The sequence below is a fragment of the Dermacentor silvarum genome, chromosome 11 (assembly GCF_013339745.2).
Source record: "Dermacentor silvarum isolate Dsil-2018 chromosome 11, BIME_Dsil_1.4, whole genome shotgun sequence".
In the NCBI taxonomy this organism is placed as follows: Eukaryota; Metazoa; Arthropoda; class Arachnida; order Ixodida; family Ixodidae; genus Dermacentor; species Dermacentor silvarum.
This window is the reverse complement of record NC_051164.1, coordinates 33,903,604-33,926,548: the sequence shown is the minus strand read 5'-3', so window position 1 is coordinate 33,926,548 and position 22,945 is coordinate 33,903,604. Positions and strand designations below refer to the sequence as shown.

At 49.0% G+C, this 22,945-nt stretch overlaps 1 protein-coding gene across 1 annotated transcript in view; it reads left to right on the top strand.

Annotated features, from left to right (window-relative positions):
- Nucleotides 1-21,868, top strand: part of LOC119432507 (uncharacterized) — a 37,681-nt gene extending 15,813 nt beyond the window's left edge. The window contains exons 4-5 of the mRNA XM_037699673.1: nucleotides 20,990-21,121; nucleotides 21,659-21,868. Coding sequence (XP_037555601.1) covers nucleotides 20,990-21,121; nucleotides 21,659-21,868 — 342 coding nt within the window. The remainder of the gene's footprint in view (nucleotides 1-20,989; nucleotides 21,122-21,658) is intronic.
- The last annotated feature ends 1,077 nt before the right edge of the window (nucleotides 21,869-22,945 follow it).

Here is a 22,945-nt window from a genome sequence, read left to right as displayed (position 1 = left end):
GCTACATGACGACATACTGAGACCACGAGCAAGCAAAAATGCAGCCGTCTGCTTTCCAACTGGTTTCACTAAATCTCCCTAAGCTGGATTCACACCAAGGATCAAATTCCGTGGATGAGCATGATGTGGCTGAGCCGCACCGAACTGCGCCGCCAGTAGAGCTTATCTGCTTGGTTCTTGTGTGTGGCGTGACCGGGCAGCACTGAGTGACGCGACGCTCACACGCGGAGTTCTGTCCGTGGTGTGAAGTCAGCTTTAGACGCATCATTCAAGCTTGCAGCAGACGCCCAATCAGAAATGTTTCATGCTTTCCGTAGATTTTAAATGCCATTTTATTGCGATAGCAATTATATGGACACTTGAACCGGATTTCTGCCGTCGGCGTCGTCGTTGCCGTCGTCGTCGCCGTTGCCGTCGCCGTCGCCGTCGCCGTGAGGTTCCCTATAGATAAAATCTTCGACGCGCGCCGTATGCCCGAGAGGAAGCGTGCGGAGACGCGCGCTATCACGGAGAGCGAACGCACTCAATCTCCCACGCGCAAGCAAGGAAGTAGGAAGCCAACGCCGGAGGGAGCAAGGGGGGGGGGGGGGGGCGCACTTCGCTGCCAACAACCGCGCTCGTCGCTCGCTCGCACCGTCTCTTATCTCCACACGGCTCTGACCTTTAAGTGCATTCGCCGCTCAGTTTCCGTTGAAGCGATAGACCGTACGTACCTTCGCCCGCTGCGGCGTATGCTTGCTGCCAGCGTTTTGACAGTCGTTGTCTGCTGTCATTCAGTGTGATCTCTTCGTGTTTGTGCGCGCTCACACCACGCTTGTTCATTCAGTTCGTAATAGTCGGGCCACATTTTCCAACGCACGCTACACACGCAATGCTGCCCGGATCGGCAGTGCAGCGCTACAGGTTTGTCCCTTCGCACGCGCTGCCCACGGGAAGCGCTTCTCATCAACACCACCGTTTCACACGCCCCTTCTCGTGGTCATCGAGTCTCTCTTCATGTCGGTCTACTTACGCCGCAGCACACCTGCTTACTTAATCAGCTCATGTTTACTACAATTCATATTGCTACCAAAGCCGCTCACCTTACTTCGTATGACATTGCTGTGTTGCTATCGCATTCATTGCTTCGCCCTTAGGGCGAAACTGTGACACTTTTTTATCGGCTATCTTGCTTTTTTTGCGCTATCTTGGGGTGAACAATTGTGCAAACAACGCCCCGAAGGCGATAAAATTTTTTCACTTTGGTCGGCGTCTGGGCTGCTTCGTTTTAAATTATTGTTCCCTACCGGACAATATTTCGCCACTCGCGCGGCTGTTTTTTGTAACTAACTATTTGGTGAGTGTTATTTCTCGATAACAGTATGCGCCTCTTCTGCTTCCCTATGACGACAGAAGTTCGAACAGTACATGGCGCCGACTAGAACGGCGGCACGGTACCGCATCACGGCGTTGGGTTTGAGCGTGGATGTGCCCAAGGTGTTCACCTGGTACAGAGAAAGGTTCCAGTAAGTTGTGTCGTGAACTCTCTCTTCTTTGTTATGTTCATCATTGATTTAATTTTAAGATGCAATAAAGCATCGCGTATGTGGAGAGCTTTTGCTTATAAAGTACGAGACTTGCAGCCATTTGTGCATCACAATAGCAGTCATCTCGACGAAGACTCCGCAAGGATTTTTATAGCCCTTTGACTTATACTCATAACTGCTGTTGTGCCTCTGGTATGGCTCGCTAATTTTGTATGTTTAACTTATATCAGATTTGATTTTATTCTTTAGTGCCTGAAGTAGACATTGAAAGTTTGCCCATTTTTATAAGCTGCGATGTTGGCGTTGCCTGTTACCTTTATTAATAGCATCGATAGGAAAAGACACTGGTTCCCATCAATGTAGTTTGCTGTTTTACCATATATACATAAAGTTTAGCTCGCCCAAAGCAATTGATTAGTGATCATCTATTCAACTGTGCCAATTAGAATTTCTTTTGGGCAGCACACCTTAAGTCGTTTTGGTGACTTCCGCCATCTGTCGCAGGAATCTCAAAGTGCGCCGGGCGAAATTTACGTATATAAAAAAAGCGTGCACACTGCATCTGCAGCGGATTCAAACTCTGGTGCGAGGGTACTGATTACTATCCGGTGATGACTATCCGCGTACCGATGACTACCTACGAACCAGACAAATTGGAGAGGCCATCTGGTGGTCTACTATGCGCATACTTGCAGAAGGTGCAGAAAAACTTTTCTCAAGGCGATCAGAATATTTGGACACAAAACCAAGACCCAACCAACCCGTAGCCTCGTGTGTATACTTGTGTGCCTGCTGGATCAACTGAAAACATTCATCGTCTGTGAGGGTGCCACTAGCGCAGTATCTTTTTATTGCTGTAGCAATTATATAGACACTCGAATTGAATTTCTGTCGCCATCTACGCCGTCGCCGTGAGGTTCCGCATAAAGCCCAACGGCGATAAAATCGTCGCCGCGCGCCGTACGCTGTGTGTACGAGTGAAAGCGCAAATGGGTGAGCCAGCAATCGCGGCTCAATGTAGCGCACGCGAGGGAGGAAGGCAGGCCGGAAGCGTGCGGTCTTCTTTCGCGCGCAAGGCACGGGGTCGAGGCGACGCTGAGGGAGAGGGAAGGGGCGGGTGTGTGTTTTGCTCCGTCAGCTGCTGCTCACAGCGCGGCCGCGCGGGCACCGTATCCTGAAAGCGACCTGCGATGTGGGCGAAGTGCGCGCCCGCGCAGGCCTCCTCTTCAAAGCGATCGGCCATGGCGACTAAGTTTATGCGCGGAGTGCCGCTACCTTCGTAAGCGCTGTGCTTTCGACGTTCAGTTACGAGAGACATCGCGATGGTCAATTTGCCTGCTACTCCTGGCACGCTTCCTCACTCCGGCTGGTCAGCGAGTTTCCGTGGTCATCGAACGAGATGTGTTCATGACTGTTGAAGTACCTACGCTGCCGCTGTCGGATGGTTGTATAGCGACCTCTGAACTTCTTCAGGCTCACCCTCTGGGGCAGAAGGCTCTTGGGAGGGACAGGAACTGTTGTGCGTAGCGGCCTGCGCATCAGAAGCTCTGCAGGGCTTTTTCCATTGTTTGGTCGCTCCGTACGTTCGAGCTCCTGATTAACTCGGTCACGCAAGGGTAAGGCTATGCGACGCGCAACATGAATTGCAAAAGGTATCGAGTTCGGCTATAGCCTAATTTTGTATTCTCCTTTTATCGCTCCTAGACCACTGAAAATCTGCGGGTAGGAAGCTTGGAAGGCTGTTGCGCTACTGACCGAGTCTGCGAACTTAACTTCCTGAGTCTCATGTGGTGGGAGACCCAAAAGTACAGAGCGTAATGGCGAGACTACGTACACGATTTGCTGGACAGTGTTTTGTTTCCACTGGATAGTGGCATGAAACTTTCCCAGAACATTCAGTGGCTCATTCGACGGGCCTGTTAGGATTAGGTCGCACTTGTCTAGCCTGGTAGGCAAACCGGGTAACGTTGAGGGCACAAAGAAAACTTTGGCACCTGAATCTACTTTAGCGAACACCGGAGTGCCGTTAACGACGACCTACAGACCGAGAATTAGAATACTCCCCGTTCATGGCGCCAACAAAATGCGCCCCCTTGTCCATATGGAGAGATGAAAGTTGTACCTTTTTTGTATCACGTGCTGCCTTTTATCCGACATACAGCCGCGAAGTGTCAGGAACAACCGTAGTAGTTGCATTTCGCTGCTCTTGCTGGACACGAGACTCTGGGGTGCGCTCCCTGACCGCAATTGGAGCATGACCCGGGGGTGCCTGGTCGGTATGACTGTGCTTTGGGGTGCCGACCTTCTATTCTAGGTGAACAGTTTCTTGACGATCTGCCCGAATGCTGTCCTGAAGAATTTTTTCTGGGCTTCCCTTGCTTGCTGACCGCGTCAAGGTTCCTGGTGTCGCTGTCAAGGGTTCATCGCCGGTTTCTCGCAGTTGGTGTTGCTGTCGTTGGGCGGTCTCCTTTAAGCGCGCTTTTACCAAAGCGCTGGCAAGAGTCAAATTGGCATCCATTTGAAGCGACTCAGAGAGCTTAGCACCTCTGAGGCCGACTACAAACCTGTCGCAATTCATGCGTTCTTTTTCCTTGTGGTCTCATCGGTCCGCCAGCGTGTGCAACGCGCAACGAATTGGTCGATTCACTCTCCAGGTTCTTGAATGCGACGGTGAATATCAAAGGACTTCGCAGATACAATAGTCTTTCTGGAAACTGGAAGCAATGGGCATTGAGGACGTCCGTGAATCATCTTCCACCAAGTCCCTAGATCATTTTCGAAAGACCAGTCGTAAATCGAACGGCAGGTACGCTGTCCCGCTGCCGTGCAAGGAAGATCACAAAATCTTACCGGTGACAATCGCGACATTGCCGTCAACCGTCTACAGAAGCTTGTTAGTAGACTATCACGACACGACGGCTTACTTGAGCGCTACGATACAGTCATACGACAGCATAGGTCGCATGGTCACGCAGAAGTTGTGCCCAAGAATTTGCAGGTTCACCACCCAGTTTATTACATACCCCATCGTGGGGGCATTACAGAAGAGTCAATAACCCCCAAACTAAGGGTTGTGTTCGATGCATCTTCCCATGCCCCAGGACTACTTTCACTCAACGATTGTCTGGAAAAGGGAACCAACCTAAATTCAGAATTTCTGCGTGCGCTACTTCGTTTCCGTTGGTTTTTAATCGCCCTTAAGTTAGACATCGAAATAGCGTTCCTACAGATTGAAATACAAGAACCAGAGAAAGACGCTTTTGAGTTCTTTGGTTTCATATCATGCCCAATAAGAAGAACGCTAATGTCGTCGAATGGCGAGTGACGCGCGTGCCTTTTGGGATAACGTCAAGCCCATTTCTATTGATGGCTACGATTGATAACCATCTAGACAACGTTTGTACTGAAGACGAGAAACTGGCGGCGAGTCTGAAGAATTCATTTTACGTTGATGAATGGCTTATTGGAGCAGATACATATGAAGAAGGCATTGACGTTTGCGAAAGGACGAAGACAATCATGAATGACGCCGGAATGAACCTCCGAAAGCGGAGAACTAATAACGAAATACTGCAAGAAGTTTCACTTACAAAGGAGAAGCCGATAGATGGAGACACTAGCGATGTTACGATTGTATTAGGCATGTAGTGGGATACAAATCATGATATATTTGAGTTTATTCTGACGCCAGTAATCAAATGCCTAACGTCAACAAAGACAAATACAAAACGCTATTTACTAAAGACGGCATCCAGTATCTTTGATTCTCTTGGAGTACTTTCACCCTTCACAGTAACAACGAAACTTTATTTCAACAATTCTGAGTTCGGAACGTTTCGCGAGACGAAGAGTTAGCCAAAGAAATTAGTACGCCTTGGAATGAATGGTGCACGGACGTCCTACAGCTGGGCTCGATTAGAATTCTACGCTGCGTAAGAAGCAGTCTCCAAGGAAACCGGGATACGAGGGAACTTCACATTCTTGTGGATGCTAGTTTGAGAGCGCATGGGGCATGCGCATGTCCGAAGGCAACTAACTTGCAAAGCGAGTCCATTACTACGCTCATAGCAGCAAAATGTTGAGTTGCACCGATGAAGACGCTAACGTTGCCGAAATTAGAGTTAATGGGCGCAGTTATCGGAACAATGTTGTTGAAGTACGTCCGATCTGCCTGGGATTTCCGATGTTTTCCTTGTATTATGTGGACTGACTCTACTATTGTTCTCAGTTGGATCCGAGGAAGTGGCGATAAACTGAACCAGTTCGCCAAGAATGGAGCAAGGGAAATTTTGAGTCTAACAATCCCGAAGAATGGCGTTGCTGCCCAGGGCAAGAGAATCTGACAGACATGCTTACACGCAGCGTATCTGCAAATGATGATGATGATGATGATGATTTATTGACATTCCCTTTGAAACGGGGCGGCGACAAATAGTCACCCAGCCTGCTTGATTTAATCAGGTATAATACACATGTTCTTTATCTAGCATTTTTCTATACCTCTCATTAACCTTTTTCTTTTAGAAAGCCCCATCTGGTGGAGTGGTCCAGAATTGCTCATGCGAGTGAGTTCAGAATGTCGTGCAGAACCAACCATAGTATCAGAAGAAAATGTTGAGCTTGGATCTAAGCCTACAGTGTTTAATGTCCTTGTTTACACTTGATGTACTGCTTTAACGTTGCCTTAAGTCTAAGCAGAACAAGAGGCAGCGTAACTGTACAGCTGGCCGTGTTGGGTTGTGCCCTCCTCGATTCTGTCAGTGTCAGGTGAAAACTTGTGTCCATGCTATTTGCGATGGGGTGGTATGCTGTGGTGGGAATCTTCGAAATTCCTATTAAGGCCATGCGCTTTTTGAAAAAGGAAGGCTCGAACTGTTTACCTCGATCGGTGGTGAAGGTAGTAAAGAAGTCCAGGTGGTGAAAATTAATCCGGAGCCCTCCACAATGGCATGCTTCATTATCATAACTGGTTTTCGCATGTGAAACCTCAGAAAGAAGAAGAAGCAGATAGAAAGCCGAAACGTGACACCCATCCCGAACGTAACGCTTTAGCGATGGATTCACTTTTGGTCTTGGGAATGGGAAATGCGTCAGGCCACCGAGTAAAACAGTCAATGTCAGCAGGCAGGCATTTCCATCTGATGAAGGCATGATCCTAGGATGTCAACATGAACCTTGTCGAAACGGTCCGAAGGTGTTGGGAAGGAACCATACGGAGACATGTATGAAGATGGACCCTGAATTGCTGGCAATTCAGACAGCTGCGAGCCCACCCACGAATCAGATCCATTCAGGCTGAAGCTCACAAACAAATATTCAGCTTTAGAACTGAAAGAAGAAGTTAACATAGAGGTAATAAATGAAACCGTAACTAGGCTGATCTCAGCAGCAGCGATTGAAGTGGGAGGTAAGGCACCAAGGCAAACAATAGGGAAGCTCTCCCAAGTAACAAAAGACCTAATAAGGAAACAACAAAACGTGAAAGTGTCAAACTCGAGAGATCAAATAGAATTCGCTACTCTGTCAAAACTGATCAACAAGAAGAAAGTAAGGGATATTCGAAAATGTAACCTGGAAAAGATTGAGGAAGTAGTAAAGTACGTACTCAGCATGAAACCAGTGAGAAGAAAACTTCCCAAAACACAAGGCAAGATGGACGTACTCAAAGATAAGTAGAGCAATATAATCAGCAATTTCGATGAGATAGTAAAAGCACCGGAATCATTCTGTACTGACCAGTACAGTAACCAGAGGAGCCAAGCTACTTTCATTCGATGTAGTGACGAAAATACAGAGGCTCCTTCCATAACTAGCGGTGAAGATAGAAGGGCCTTGCAAGACATGGCCACGGGAAAAGCTACTTGAGAAGTTGGAATAACCGCCGGTTTAATCAAAGAGGGAAGAGATATCATGCTTGAAAAGCTTACGACCCCTATACGCATTACCTCAAGACTTCAAGTTTACCAGAGAGCTAGTCCATACTAGTCCATGGGAACGGAGACGGTAAAGAATTAAAAATTTATAGACCCATTAGCTTGATTTGACTATTGTATAAAATATTTACCAAGATAATTGCCAATAGAATCAGGGCAACACTTGACTTCAGTCAAACAAGAGAACAGGCTGACTTCAGGAAGGGTTATTCTACGATGTATCATATCCGTGTGATCAATCAGGTAATCTAGAAATCTGCGGTATACAATCAACATCTCTACATGGCTTTCATCGATTATCAAAATGCATTTGATTCAGTAGAGATACCAGCAGTCATAGAGGCATTGCGTAGCCAAGGAGTGCTGAAGACGTACGTGAATATCTTAGCAAATATCTACAAGGATTCCAAAGAGGTCAGGCAAAGAGACACAATCTCTCCAATGCTATTCACTGCATGCTTAAAAGAAGTATTCAAGCTATTAGACTGGGAAGACTTAGGAGTGAGGATCAACGACGAATATCTCAGCAACCTTCGGTTTGCAGATGACATTGTTCTATTCAGCAACAATGGAGACGAATTACAACAAATGATTGAGGACCTTAATCGAGAAAGTGTGAGAGTGGACTTGAAAATTAATATGCAGAAAACAAAGGTAATGTTCAATGCCCTGGCAAGGGAACAAGCATTCAGGATCGTCAGTTAGCCTCTAGTGTCTGTAAAGGAGTACATTTATCTAGGTCAAATACTCACAGGTCACCCTGATCATGAGAAGGAAATTTACAGAAGGATAAAATTGGGTTGAAGTGCAAACGACAGGCATTACCAAATCCTGACTGGGAGCTAACCACTGTCGTTGAAAAGAAAAGTGTACAGTCATTTCATTCTACCCGTGCTAACATATGGGGCAGAAATTTGGAGGTTAACAAAGAAGGTCGAGAACAAGTTACGGACCACACAAAGAGCGATGGAATGCAAAATGTTAGGCCTTAGGAAGACAAGAAGAGAGCGGTGCGGATCAGAGAGCAAACGGGGATAGCCGATATTCTAGTTGACATTAAAAGAAAAAAATGGAGCTGTGCAGGCCACGTGATTCGTAGGATGGATAACCGGTGCACCATTAGAGCTACAGAATTGATACCCAGAGAAGGGAACCGCTGTCTAGGACGGCAAAAAACTAGGTAGGGTAATGAAGATAGGAAATTTTCAGGCGCAAGTTGGGATCAGTTAGCACAAGACAGTGGTAATTGAAGATCGCTTGGAGAGGCCTTCGTCCTGCACTGGACATAAATATAGGCTTAGGATGATGACGATGACGCAACGAGATTGTTTTCTGCCGCATCTTAGGGTCGTTTTTCCAAAAGTGGGATACTGTCACCGACCGTGGGTATAAGCCCAGCGCTTCCAAAGTGGATATAAATGAGACTTTACTTTGTTCGTTACGTCGATCATGCTCGTTGGCAGCAACTGCCCGTTGCTGTCATTTACAGGGGGGGGGGGGGGGGGGCAGCCATATCGTCAAATTACACTCTGCAGTAGCTGTTTGTGACTGCTCCATTCATTCATAGAAAGATTATTAAGAATATTGAGGCGGAAATAAATACACAGACGCAGCACTCACCATGGTATCGTGCAGTCTTGCATTATTTGCATGCAATCTGTATTAGCTCGACTGCTTTGCATATCTGAACTTCCATTCCTAGCGTGAAGTCAAGCTCACGTAGAAGCCTCACGTGGTTTCTTATCCGCTGTTTTGTAGATAATTAGGTCTCCTATCATAGAATCAGTTGTCACTCCGAAATTCGTTGTGATGTCCCTTAGGAGTTGTTGAAAAGTTTCACAGTCTTATGTTTTATAGTTCTGGAAGCGTGTATTTTTTTTTCAGTGTCGGGCACTAAGATTCAATACACTTGACAACTTCGGTGTATTTCTGGACGTCTTCGCCCTCGAGCTTGAACGCGTTATAAAATTTTGTAGCCTCTTTCCCGGCTACATGCAGAAGCAGGGTGACCTTTTACCCGTCGGCTTAGAGTTGAATCCCGTGGTCTGAAGGTATAAATCCACTTTCCGCCTGAATATCACCCAGTTTTCAGCGACACAGCCAGTTAAGCTCAGCTCCGAAGATGGCTTGAGGCTTTCCATTTTAGATCTGAGTAGCACTGTATCCAGCTCTCAACTGCGCTATGCATCGCGTGGCACTAGGCCGAGTGCTGGAGCTGAATGACACGCAGTGCTGTGCCGCGAAGGAAGTGTTTTTACTCAGTCAGACGCACTCTAATAAACCATGCGCTGAGAATGTTGCCAGATGACACAACCTAGTTTGTCAGACGCAGTTTTCACCAATGAATAAAATAGTTTTTTTAGTATTATCATAATACTTTATGATTTCAACCACACTTGCCGAGTAGTCGAGTGCATGGCTTCGGTACCGGTCTGCACGAGCGTCCAGTGCAGTGGTACCTAGAGATGTTTACTTGTTCTATGGCACACGCCAGAGGATGCGGCATGACCATGCACAGTCTTATTGCGGCGTTAGGCCGTGCTTTTTTTTTTTTTTGATCGCGTAAGATGGCGATAACAAAATCGGCCAAGTGACCACTGTAGACACACGGGATTCAAGCAATTTCTCTTGCCCGGCCCGTCCTATACGACGTACTTACCTGTTTGACAAAAATTATGTCCTAATCGCATTATTTCTATACAATCTGTTTTGGGTTTTACTGATTTGCAGAGCAAAGGGGCAAAGCCGAAGTACCGTACCATGCATCATGTTCGTTTGCAAACTGCAGTGATCACTCTATTGAGCATGATCGGCCTCATACTGGAAACTAAGGTAGACATAGCATGGTAGACTCGAAATGCACGAGAATGATGCCGGCGGCTGATGCAGCTATAACGATCGGCGCTTAGATGTTTCGCGGTAGCTTTGGGTTGGCCGTACGCGAGCACTCTAACGTCTCAGTGCCCACGCCACGTGAACTGACAGAGGGAGATTTTTCCAATTCATGCTGGCAATCCACAGGCGACGCTGCTCTTCATCGAGTGGAAACCGATACAGCCAAAATAGTTGACAACACATACACACAACGCGGCTGCAGCGCATGTTTTCGCAAGCAACAGACAATTTCGCACACTCTAAGTACAGCTACACCCAAAGTGGTTTCCCGGCAACCTTTTATGAACTGGCATCACGTAAATGTTCTCACAACGAGCTAAATACATCTCGAAATCGCTCCACAGCATGCGATTGCAGCGCATTCAAGTAGGACCGCGCCGGCTCGCACACGCCAGAAAGGCGGAAAATCCTGCCGCGCGTCATTTGCCATACCTTTCCTCCCCGCCCGATGAAAAGTTCCATAGCATGAGAGTCATGATATCCCACCGTTATTTCATGGAACCCCCAAAGTTGTCTTTACTCTGGAAGCAACGGTGCTTTGGATGGCGATTGGAGGTAGTGTCAGAAGCGATTTCATTTTAGAAAGCAAGTAGAAGCAAAGCGGTTTTGTTACACACATCAGGTTGCCACTGTTTGATTGATGCTGCAGCTTTCTCTCTTTCTCACTCTTCTTTTTGGCGTTCATCGAACGCCAAAAATACGAGAAGCGTGCCGAATACACCACCGTAAGGTTTTACGCATACATAGAGACTGTAATTTATTCATGGAACAAAAGTGTCTGTCAAGTGTTTATTTCAGAAAATGCTTCACCTTTCCGAAATTAATTCCCAGGCTGCGAACTGGCCAAGCTTCTCTAAAACCGGCTTTGTTTTCAGAGTCTCTCAATCTGTAGCTCAGCAGACCGAAAAAAAAATTGATATTATTTCATTTAATAAGTGGCGCCCCTAGTCACAGTTCAACCGGCGGCCGCTTTTCGATGATTTCCATGTGATCTGGCTACAAAAGGCAGTAAGTTAACTAAACAGGTCTACCTTTAATTCTTTTCTCGTCCGCAGGAAAATATACCTGCCCCATCTGATTGTGGCCTTGTCCCACTTCTCTTACCGCGATTCCGACCGCTATGACTGCGAGATAATGCCGCCCAGCATATTGCGCCACCCTAACCACGTCATATTACGCTACGGACACACGCTGGTGAGTTGCATCATTCTTGGGGTTGGTGTAGCTTGTTCATCTTCAAAGTATGAGCTGAAACAACGCAATAACCGAAAAGCAATCGCGCGTCACCAGACACGCGCTGACCGCCAGGTGCATTTTGTAGATACAGTCGCTAGGCTTTCGAAATCTCGGTCCCACTCAAGTATGTGGACACATGTATAAGACAGTCTTATTACCACTCTCCTAGAATCTATCTATCTATCTATCTATCTATCTATCTATCTATCTATCTATCTATCTATCTATCTATCTATCTATCTATCTATCTATCTATCTATCTATCTATCTATCTATCTATCTATCTATCTATCTATCTATCTATCTATCTATCTATCTAAAGGTGTTTATTCGGCATAGCTTGGAGCAGAGCAACGTCAACGGTCAGCGCAGTAACAGCTTCCAAGCGCGAGAGCCGTTGCCGAACATGAGCGCTCGACCCACTAGCGTTTTGATCCAGTAGCGCTGAACCCACTAGCGTCTCTTCTTCGCTACAATCACCCCTGGGAGCGATAAGGGAGCCGTCCGGCGACCTAACAGTTCGTCACGATGAGCGGGTCGTAGTAAGGCTTTAGACGATCGACGTGGACAATGTCTCGTCCACGGCGGTGCATGTCGGAAGATGGCTCTACTGCTTCTATTAGATAGCTCACAGGAGATGCACGTTCAATGACACGATAAGAGCCTTCCTACTTCGGAACCAGTTTTGATGAGAGGCCAGGGGCAGTGAAAGGAACTGAGAGCCACACGAGCGCTCCCGGATCGAAGGTGACCGTGAAAGTGGCGTCACCGCGAGAGCTCCTCTGGCGCTCTTGATCTTCGGTAGTAAATGCCCGAGCGAGGTCGCGGCACTCTTCTGCATGTCTGACCGTGGCTGAGATAGGCACGAACTCGGATGCATCCGGCCGATACGGCAGAATTGTGTCGATGGTGTGCGAAGGGTGCCGACCATACAGTAAGAAATAGGGTGAAAACCCAGTGGTGGTCTGCGTAGCGGTGTTATACGCGTAGTTTACGAAGGGTAGGATGGCGTCCCAGTTCGTGTGGTCGAAGGCGACGTACATTGAAAGCATATTACTGAGAGTACGGTTGAAGCGTTCCGTGAGGCCGTTCGTTTGAGGATGGTACGCCGTAGTTGTGCGATGAACAATGCGGCACACTTTCAGAATGGCTTAAACTACCTCCGACAGGAAGACGCGTCCGCGATCGCTGAGCAGATCTTGAGCTGGACCATGCCGCAGAATTAATCGGCGAAGCAGGAATGTGGCAACGTCGCGCGCTGTAGCTGCCAGAAGGGCGGCTGTTTCGGCGTATCGTGTGAGGTGATCGACTGCAACAATGGCCCAGCGGTTGCCAGCTGATGTCAAAAGAAGTGGTCCATACAGATCGATCCCAACGCGGCCGAATGGCCGGTTAGGGCCGGATAGAGGCTGCAGACCAGCTGGCGAGAGCTGGGGTGAAGATTTCCGGCCCTCGCAGTCGGGGCATGAGCGAACAAACTTCTCAACGTAGTTGTACATTCCTCGCCAGTAGTAGCGTTGTGGGAGGCGCTGGTAGGTTTTGAAAAATCCCGAGTGTGCACACTGTGAATCAGAGTGCAACGATGCGCAGATTTGCGAACGGAGGCTTCGAGGTACTACTAATCACCACTGGCGTCCGTCAGAGGTGTAATTGCGTCGGTGAAGCAGTTCGTCGCGAATGGAGAAATGACGAGCTTGAGGGCGCAACGCAGGAGTGGTTGGCTGCGATGACGGATCGGCAAGGATGTCTATGATAGAGGCAATCCAGGGGTCCTTGCGCTGCTCGGAAGCGACGGTCCCAATGTCGATGGAAGAAACGTCGAGCTGGGATAGTGAGCAGCAGGCATTGTCGTCAGGCAAGGGAGAACGTGAGAGGGCGGTAGCTTCAGCATGCTGGCGTCCGTTGCGGTAAAGTACGCGCATATCGTAATCCTGCAATCGAAGTGCCCAGCGGACGAGATGGCCTGAGGGATCCTTCAATGACGACAACCAGCATAATGCATGGTGGTCGGTGACGACATCAAATTGGCGCCCATGCAAATAGGGCCGGAACTTCGTAAAAGCCCAGATGATCGCCAGGCATTCTTTTTCCGTGACGGTGTAATTGGTCTCGGCCTTAGTAAGCGTACGGCTTGCATATGCCTCAACATATTCAGGAAAGCCTTGTTTGCGTTGCGCTAGGACAGCGCCGAGGCCAAAACCGCTGGCATCCGTGTGTACCTCAACAGGTGCCGTTGGGTCGTAGTGGCGCAAAATGGGAGGAGACGTCAGCAAACGACGGAGCTTTGCGAACGTTTCGTCGCACTCGGATGACCATGAATGGAGGGGTCCGTTGCTTCCAAGGAGCTTCGTCAGGGGCGATATGACGGCGGCGAAATTACGAATGAAGCGCCTGAAGTAGGAACACAAGTCTACGAAACGGCGCAGCTCTTTGACGGACGTCGGTTTCTGTAATTCGGCGACGGCACGAAGTTTGGCGGGATCGGGGAGGATTCCATCCTTCGAGATGATGTAACCCAGTACCGTGAACTGCCGCGCTGCAAATCGGCACTTCTTTAGGTTCAGTTGTAGGCCAGCGTTTGTTAGGCACGTCAAAACACGCCGGAGGCGTTGAAGGTGAGTGGTGAAGTCAAGGGCAAAAACAACAACGTCGTCTAGGTAACATAAACACGTGTGCCACTTCAGGCCACGCAGAACTGTGTCCATCATGCGTTCAAAGGTTGCTGGCGCATTACAAAGTCCAAACGGCATGACGTTAAATTCGTATAAGCCGTCAGGTGTGACAAAGGCTGTCTTCGGCCTATCGGTGTGAGCCATGGGCACTTGCCAATAGCCGGAGCGTAAATCTAGAGGTGAAAGGAATTCAGCTCCGTGTAGGCTATCGATAGCATCATCAATTCGCGGTAACGGGTATACATCTTTGCGAGTGATCTTGTTCAGGTGCCGATAGTCTACACAGAACTGTACAGAGCCATCTTTTTTCATAACAAGAACGACAGGAGATGCCCATAGACTGTTTGAGGGTCGGATCACTTCGCGGTGAAGCATTTCGTCGACTTGTTCATTAATGACACGTCGTTCTGCGGCAGAGACGCGATATGGGCGTTGCCGCAATGGCGTTTGGGAGCCAGTGTCAATATGGTGCGTGACAGCAGACGTCTGGCCTAGGGAAGGTTGCCCGACATCAAAAGAAGAACGAAATTCTTCTAAGATGCGCAGAAGCTGTGAACGCTGAGCTGGGGTGAGACCATCGGCAATAGATGAATCGAACACATCAGTGGCTGTGGGCGAAGGGTTGGACGTAGAGAGAGAACCGAGCGTGCTGTAACTGGCCCAGGACGTGTCTTCGGGAGCAGCCGTAATTTGTACGGCGTCGATCGCTTCCACATAGCCTAGACATGCGCCTTGAAGCAACATCACAGGGTATGACAAGGTGTTACAGACGAAAATAGCTGTGGAGCCCTGTTTGACGTTCACTGTCGCAAAAGGTAGCAGCAGACCTTTTCGATTATAAAAGCGGCCGTCACACAAGTAGTGTGACGGCGTCAGAGAGGCTGCTGCAATGCATAGCGACAATCACGGACGAGTTGAAAGGCACGTTGGTGTCGTGCCTGACGAGCAATTTGTTCACAATAGAAGCATTATCGGCAACCGTCATATCGGACATCGGCGACAGTTGTAGTTCGGCCCGTGCGCAATGAATGACGGCATTGTGGCGGGCGAGAAAGTCCCACCCCAGGGTAACTTCGTGGGAGCACGATGAAATCACAATAAATTCGACGGCGTATACAACGTCCTCGATGAGAACACGAGCGGTGCACGCCGCTGTCGGGTCAATACGCTGTGCGACTGCTGTGCGGAGGGAGTATCCAGCAAGGGAAGTCGTGACCTTTCGAAAGAAGCCTTTCCATAACCGATACAGCGGCCCCGGTGTCTAGGAGGGCATATATGCGCACAGCGTCAACTAACACATCTGTCACATTGGTCGGGCTACGTTGAGGACTTTCGCGTTTCAAAGCGTCGCAGCCCTTGCCTCATGGACTGCGAAGACTAGTTTTCCTCTTCCAGAGCTTCGGGACGAGGTCACATCGGTGATGGGGAGCGTCGACGTGGAGAAGGTGAGCAGCGGATGGTGGCAGACCGGCGGAATGGTGGTGACGCAGCACGAGGTTCATCATCATAATATGTGCGCGGTGAATCCACCATACGACTTGGCGCATATGGTGTAGCGCTAGGCGACTGCACGCGGCTACTGTGGCGTGCGACGTGGCCTCAGTAGCCGCACGCAAAACATATCGGCCGATTGTGCGCTGTACGCCACCGAGTCGCTGCGACAGGTCCCATCCATATGGGAGGACGGGTTGGACGGGGCTGGTGAAGTGATTGCATGGCAGGCTGTGGTCGAGGCATAGCGAGGACTTCGGCGTAGGTGAGAGGGCCCCGTTGAGGGAGTTGTTGGGGCTGGGTGACGACTTCCGCGTAGCTGAGTGGTACAGCCGTCGGGATCGGACAGGGCCTGGCCATGACTTCAGCGTAGCTGTAAGGCGCAGCCGCCGGAACGTGCTGGTGGTGCTCAGGCAAAACGTCGTTGATTTCTTGCGCTATAGCGCGGCGAACCGGAGGCGCAAAACTAGGCGTTGGCGCGTGTACCGACTGCGGCTATGCGAAATCCATCAACGAGAGTTGTCGAGCAACTTCCTCGCGGAGGAAGGCCTTCATTTGTGCGAGCAAAGCTGTCTGGTCGGACATGGCAGCCAAACTAGCCAGATGTTCGTCACGCGGTAGAGATCGACGGGTTAATGATCGCTGCCTACGGAGTTCTTCATAGCTCTGGCACAGCAGGATAAATTTGGCCACAGAGCGAGGATTTTTGGCCAGCAACATGTTAAAGGCGTCGTCCTCAATGCCCTTCAGAATGTTTTGGAGTCGATCAGACTCCGCCATGGTCTAATTGACTTTCCGGCATAGGTCCAGGACATATTCAATGTAACTCATGACTGTTTCACCTGGCTGTTGAGCTCGTTCTCCCATACGCTGCTCGGCACGCATCTTGCGAACAGCAGGGCAACCAAATACATCGGCGGGGGAAGTCTCAAATTCGGACCATGTCTGGAACTCTGTTTCATGGTCATTATACCGCAGGCTGGACACACCAGCGAGGTAGAACAGAACATGGCGCAGTTTGTCCGCTTCGTCCCACTTGTTGTGGCCGCTTACCCTGTCACACACCGTGAGCCATTCGTCCACGTCAGTGTCGTCCGCTCCTGTATAGATAGGAGGGTCGCGGTGACGAGGTACACCGGGACACGCAGTGGGTGCGGGATTAGGCGTTTGCTCGTAGGCGTCTTGGGGCATTGTAGATGGTAGGGTACGGGATCGGAGTTCCAGGATGATTGTCTGAGGTTACCCAGCACGTCCATCAATTCTAAGGGTGTTTATTCGGCAGAGATTCTAGCAGCGCAACGTCAACAGTCAGCACAGTAACAGCTTCCAAGCACGAGAGCCGTTGCCGATCAAGAGCGTTCGATCCACTAGCGTTTTGATCCAGTAGCGCTGAACCCACTAGCGTCTCTTCTTCACTGCACTATGTATATCTCTTGAACATTTCCATGTGCCAGGTAGTGTGCCAGGTAGCATAATTATAGATGGTCATTTGAATTTATATGGGAATGTACGGGTTTTGAGGATCCCATATATGGTTATTGATTGACACAGGGTATACTAGGCAAACGGGTCTTTTCATTAAGTTGTCTGTCCGTCCGTCTGTCCATATAAATCTGCCTGTCGTGTTTTGTATTTGTCTGTGTGTCTGTCTTGTATTGTCCTGCCTGTCTGTCTGTCTGTCTGTCTGTGTGTGTCTTGTATTGTCTTGTCTGTATGTCTGTCTGTGTCTGTCTGTCTGTCTGTCTGTCTGATGACCATGTCGCATACTGGTGGCCATGCCAGATTCTGTCAGCTACGCATGTCACCTCATTGGCCCGCAAACATCTGCAAACTTCGGGGACCGTCTCTGTGACAATGAAAGGCCGGTGGTATCAGCCAAAGTATAGCGATGCATCATATAGCGACCTCATTGGACATTCTGCGTTCTACGAGGATTGCTCAGCATTCTACGGGGACCAGGACATCGCGCCTGCGACTGTAAGTGTTGGCGCTCGAGTGCAAATACAGTTTTGAGTACTGTCTTAACAAATAGTAACACCATGCAGACCCAGCTAATCCATTCTGGTGTGAGTTCCCCTTCAAGTACGAAATTTATATTGTGTGCTACTCAATCAAAAAAGAAATGAAAATCAGGAATAAGTGAGTCATTTAATTTCCGTAACCAGTTTTCCATGATATGCGAGAGCCACAAGTGTACAAACAATGAGAATGCATGAAATATTGAGATAACGTTTTCATCACGTACCTATGACATTTGACATGCCTTAGATTGCAGACTCAAGAACATGTATCACAGACACCGAATCTCAGCCTGCGACAACGTTGCTCTGTACTTTTCCTAAACTTCAGACTGAACTGATGACGTACATTGAAATGTATATCTGAATTATGTAACTGAGTTGCGGATACTTTGCATTCTGTGTCAAAGGTGGAAAACGTTTGGGAAGCTGGTCACGTGGTATATGCAGAGAGGGGATGGCATGGCTTAGAAGAGCGTATATGGAGTGCAACTGACGAGTGCCAGACCACCGTCATTTGTACATCGCTTGTCGAAGAGGCAGGATGCTTGTCGCGTCAGCTGTTGAAAAACACTATGTGATGAACGTGGATCCGGGACATCTATGAGGTGCGGCGTGATGCCAATGCTTTTCTCTCGCATTTACTGCTAAGTCGCCACTGATCTTTGTTCCCTCGTGCGTCGGATATTCCTTGCACAGTATCGTGAATCCTCATCAATGATTTAACCAGAAATAGGTAAAGTTTGCTGTGGAGATCACGCAACCTCTGCATAGCAGACAAGCTGGTTGCGTGACAAGCTGGTTGCGTGACAACCTCTGCATAGCAGACAAGAGAGTACCGCAGCGATGGCCTAGCGGTAGAGCATCCGCCTCGTATGCGGGAGGTACCGAGTTCTAATCCCGGTGCCGCCGGGAACCCACCGGTTTTTCTAATGGGTAGAGATGTACCCTGGCCTGGTGCTCGGCTGTCGTGGGGGTCCACATCTCGAAAGAGGGCCCAATAGAGATTTCAGCTGTTGTCTCTGGGCGCCTCTTGTCCAACCACAGACGGCCTTGTAGACGAGCATCCGCCGCGGCTGTGGGAGGCAAGTGCTGCCGCCGGGTACCTACCGGTAAAATAGGTACAAGCGTGCTCCCGGCCTGGTGCTCGGCCATTATGGGACCTGAACGCTTGGAAAGGGGTGTTTGACCTCAACCCGAAGATGCCCCCACCTCAATAGGTGCTTGGGGCGCCACATGGGAAATGACCGCCATGGGAGCGGCCCAGACACCACTTGATTTCCGTGCTCACGTTGGTTTCGACGGGAATTCAGGGCGCAGGCTCCTTTCCCAAGCGTATCACCCCTGAAGGAAGCCGAACGCCAGGCCGGGGTGCGCTTGTACCCTTTTGAACCAGTACCCTTCTGAACCATAACACATGGAAAGTTGACCACCGCAACTTTCCATGCGTTATGGGGTCATTAACTTGTTCTTACGGGCGTATTACCATTCGTGTGATGCGGTAGACGTAGGTGTCTGCAGCAGCGCTGGTTGCGGCATTTGCCATGTCGCGTCCAACCACACAAATTAAGCTATTGCTACAGGCGTATCGCGTGTTTCTCTTGGACGATGCGCGTGGGCGACCCGACGAAGATGAACTGCTCCCGAGTCTCCAGCTATTGGCTGAACTGGCTAGCGCTGCAATAGATTTTATAAATATGCTTTGTAAATAGTTTTTTTTTTGTGTTCAACCCATCGTTCGCGTAACACTATGATTGCAGTGGCAGGCAACATTGGAGTTGGCGTAAAGGCGTCGGCAGCAACACAATCATGAACGGCTCTTCCCTTTTGCTTCTGCGAGAGCAGCCACGCCGCAGAAAAACGCTTCTAAGGAGTTGTAGTTGCAGAAACCACGTATAAATGTCGCTACTATATGTACATGGCTTTGAGTAGATGTCCATTCTCTGGTGTTCCGGTATTTCGTAAACTGCAGTGCATATCGCGTTAGGCCTAAACGTTCCCTTAAAATTATTACAGGGGAGCTCTGACGCTACGACCGTTCAGCTATAATCGCCAATATGGGTAGCACGTGGATTTGTCTAATATTCATGCGTGTGGCTTCAGACCTTCTTGTATCGTTACTTATTGCGGTTATTTTTGTGAATTTCCAAGCAACCATGTATTTCTACACGCATGTAGACAATAAATATCTGCGGACATGAATAATCGTAGTAAATGTTTGCGCTTATGAAGCAATATTTGTGAAATAACCGAGTTGTCTATATAATATCCGTCATTACATGCCGGCATAACCGACATAATGCAGCTCCCGTTACAGATAGCGCCAGATTTCACCGAAGTAATTTTATTGCAATAGCAATTATATGGCCACTCCAAGCGCATGTGTGCCGTCGCCGTCGTCGTTGCCGTGAGGTTCCGTATAAAGTCCAACGGCGACAAAATCGTCGCCACGTGCCATATGCTGTATGTGCGAGTGAAAGAGCGCGAGGGATGCGCGCTTTCACGGAGAACGAACACACAGCATTGAACAAACGCGACGTCTTCCGTCGTGCGAAAGGCCGTTGGAGGATGGGAGGGAGGGAGGGGAGGCGACGTTTAGCTGCGGCAGTAAATGCGTATCTTGCGACCGGGTGCGAGGGGAACTGGCCACTGAATCTCCCACGCGAAAGGAGGAAAGTCGGAAGGTAATGCGGAAGAGAGGGGGCGCGGCTTCTACTCTGCCAGTAAATGTGTATTTGTACATTGCGCGACTGCGGTCTGTGGCGCGCACCGTATCTTGAAAGTGATCTCCTCACGGGTCTTACCTTTGTATGAGCTGTACTTTTGGCGCTCATTTTCTGTTCAAGCGATAGACCACACGAACCTTCGGTCGCTGCAGCCGCCGCTCTTGCTGACGCCAGTGTTTTGACCGTGGTTGTTTGCGGTCATCGAATGTGATCTATTCATGTTTGTGCGCGCTGGCACCACGCTTGTTATTTCAGTTAGTAAGTGATTGTGTCCAAGTTTATGTAGCCGATAAAACTACTATCCTGACTCCGTATACTCTACTTGTAAATTTGCTATCGCAATTCATGCTTCGCTTTTCGGCCGAAACTGCGACTTTTTTTTTCAGGGAAACTACACGGTTAGGCTAAAACTCGCTCTATTACTGCTTCGCTTGCCCTCTGCAGCTTCTAACGCGTCCTTCTTTGTCGCTTTTAATTTCTCCACACGATCAGGTTTGCCAGACGTCCACACAAGCAATAAAGAAGCACTACCAATACGATAAAGTCGCGCAGGCTGGAATCTCTTTCGACAAGGAACTGGGACGCACCCTGACGCTGGAGTCTGAGCAAAGTCTTCGAGAGAAGGTGGGCGATCACAGTGTTGCGTTCGCCCCGAGTACGTTCCATGCGTAGTAGTAGTAGCTTGAACGACAAATGATGACCCGTGGCCTAATCGGAGGTGAGGGAAATGGTGGGCGAGCTTAGGTGTGGGGTAGGATGCCGGCTTCCTGCGAATAAATCAGATGGACCAGCCGGGCCGAAGCGTCGGTCAGGTCCACTCCTTATACGAGGTAGCGGCTTCTGAGTTCGTCCTTGGCATTGCATTTTCATAGTAGATGTGTCTTGTCTATCCAGGATGTGAACAACAGTTGTGTGTGTCAATTTTAAACCTTGCTGCTTGCACGTTTGACAAGCGGTTTTATCATGCCGCCCTTATCGGAATGAGGCAGCGTTGGCCGGGATCGAACCCATGACCTCAGGCACAGCAGAGCACCTCCATAGCCACTGAGCTACCGTGGTTGATCTATATGAAACAAAAAATAGCATTACATTCATACAAAGACATACGAATAACCGCACACTCGCATACTTTGATACATAATATTGCCTTTGTTTTTGCAGCTGTGTGGGCTGAAGAAGGTTCAACTACGGACGCCGTTCAGCATCGCAGTGTATGACATCGATTTCGACGCCCCGGGGCCAGCTTGCGCCCCCCTGAACATCACCGGCCCATACCGGCGCTTGCAGTTGATACACAACATACGGAATTTCTTCAGGGACCGCTTCCGGCGATCCGAACACGAATCCCAATGCCTGAAGGTCACCGTCTGACTGAGACGTCATGGGGCGCAAAAAATGCGTCACGAAGCTCCGCCCTTTGCAGATAAAGAGACGCACGTCGGACATAATACGTTTTCATGCGCTTTATATAGCTTGATGTGTCACTGCCAGGGCGTAAGATTTCAATAATACAAGCAGCAGTATATTTGACATATGACTCCTAATTATTGGTCCTAACATTTCCATCATTGTTATATTAAAAGTTTCTCTATTCTTCTCTTTCGCCACCTCTTTCTTCCACTAGAACTGAAAACCAGTATTATGTATTTTTCCACTCTTACGCGCCCATGCTCATATACGGATACAGCAGCTCTGTGAGCAGCTTGGTAAGTTTCTTGTGAGCGCCTGTCCGGTTTACTTCTCTGTGCTCGTCTTGTCTTGCGCTACCCTACTCTTGTTTCTTCTACATTGTGGCCATGCGTGATGGCAGCGTTGTCGCATCACACCTGAGCTGGCAAATGCGAAACGCTAATGGGGCGTCCATCCACCGCAGAGACTGCAGTGACTGTGAAATTCTGTTGCTCATTGCCCGTTCGATTGTCACAATTCTACGGGGACAAAAGGCAACAATGCTGGTGTACTTACATTTTGGTTAACGCCAAAGTGGCCCTGAAACACTCTTCTAAGTAATCGTAAAATGATGCCACCTATAATTTAGATCGCTTTAGGGATCTCCTGACGCAAAAAAAAAACTAACTTGCGAATCATTCAAGCACACGCGAAGTTAGACGCAGTTATCGCACGGACCAGTGGGTTTATCTCTCGTTTCATTTCAACCTGCTCACTTGAAGATACACAGAAATACGGCAATGGGGCAGGAGACAGCAGTGCCCCTCGGGCCGCACCAAAAGGTTGAAGACCAAACGGCTACGACTAAGCTTTGCATCTGGCTTGTGACTAGGATTTTAATTTATTTAAAGTCAAGCGCCATTTTCTTATTTTGATCTTTCTCTCTGATTAGGTGTGGAACGCGCGTCTCGTCACCATGGATGCGCGCGCTGAAGCCACCGCAGTTACGGCTACGTTTCGCTCGACGCGTTCAATAGTGAGCGACGACAGCTGTGCTGT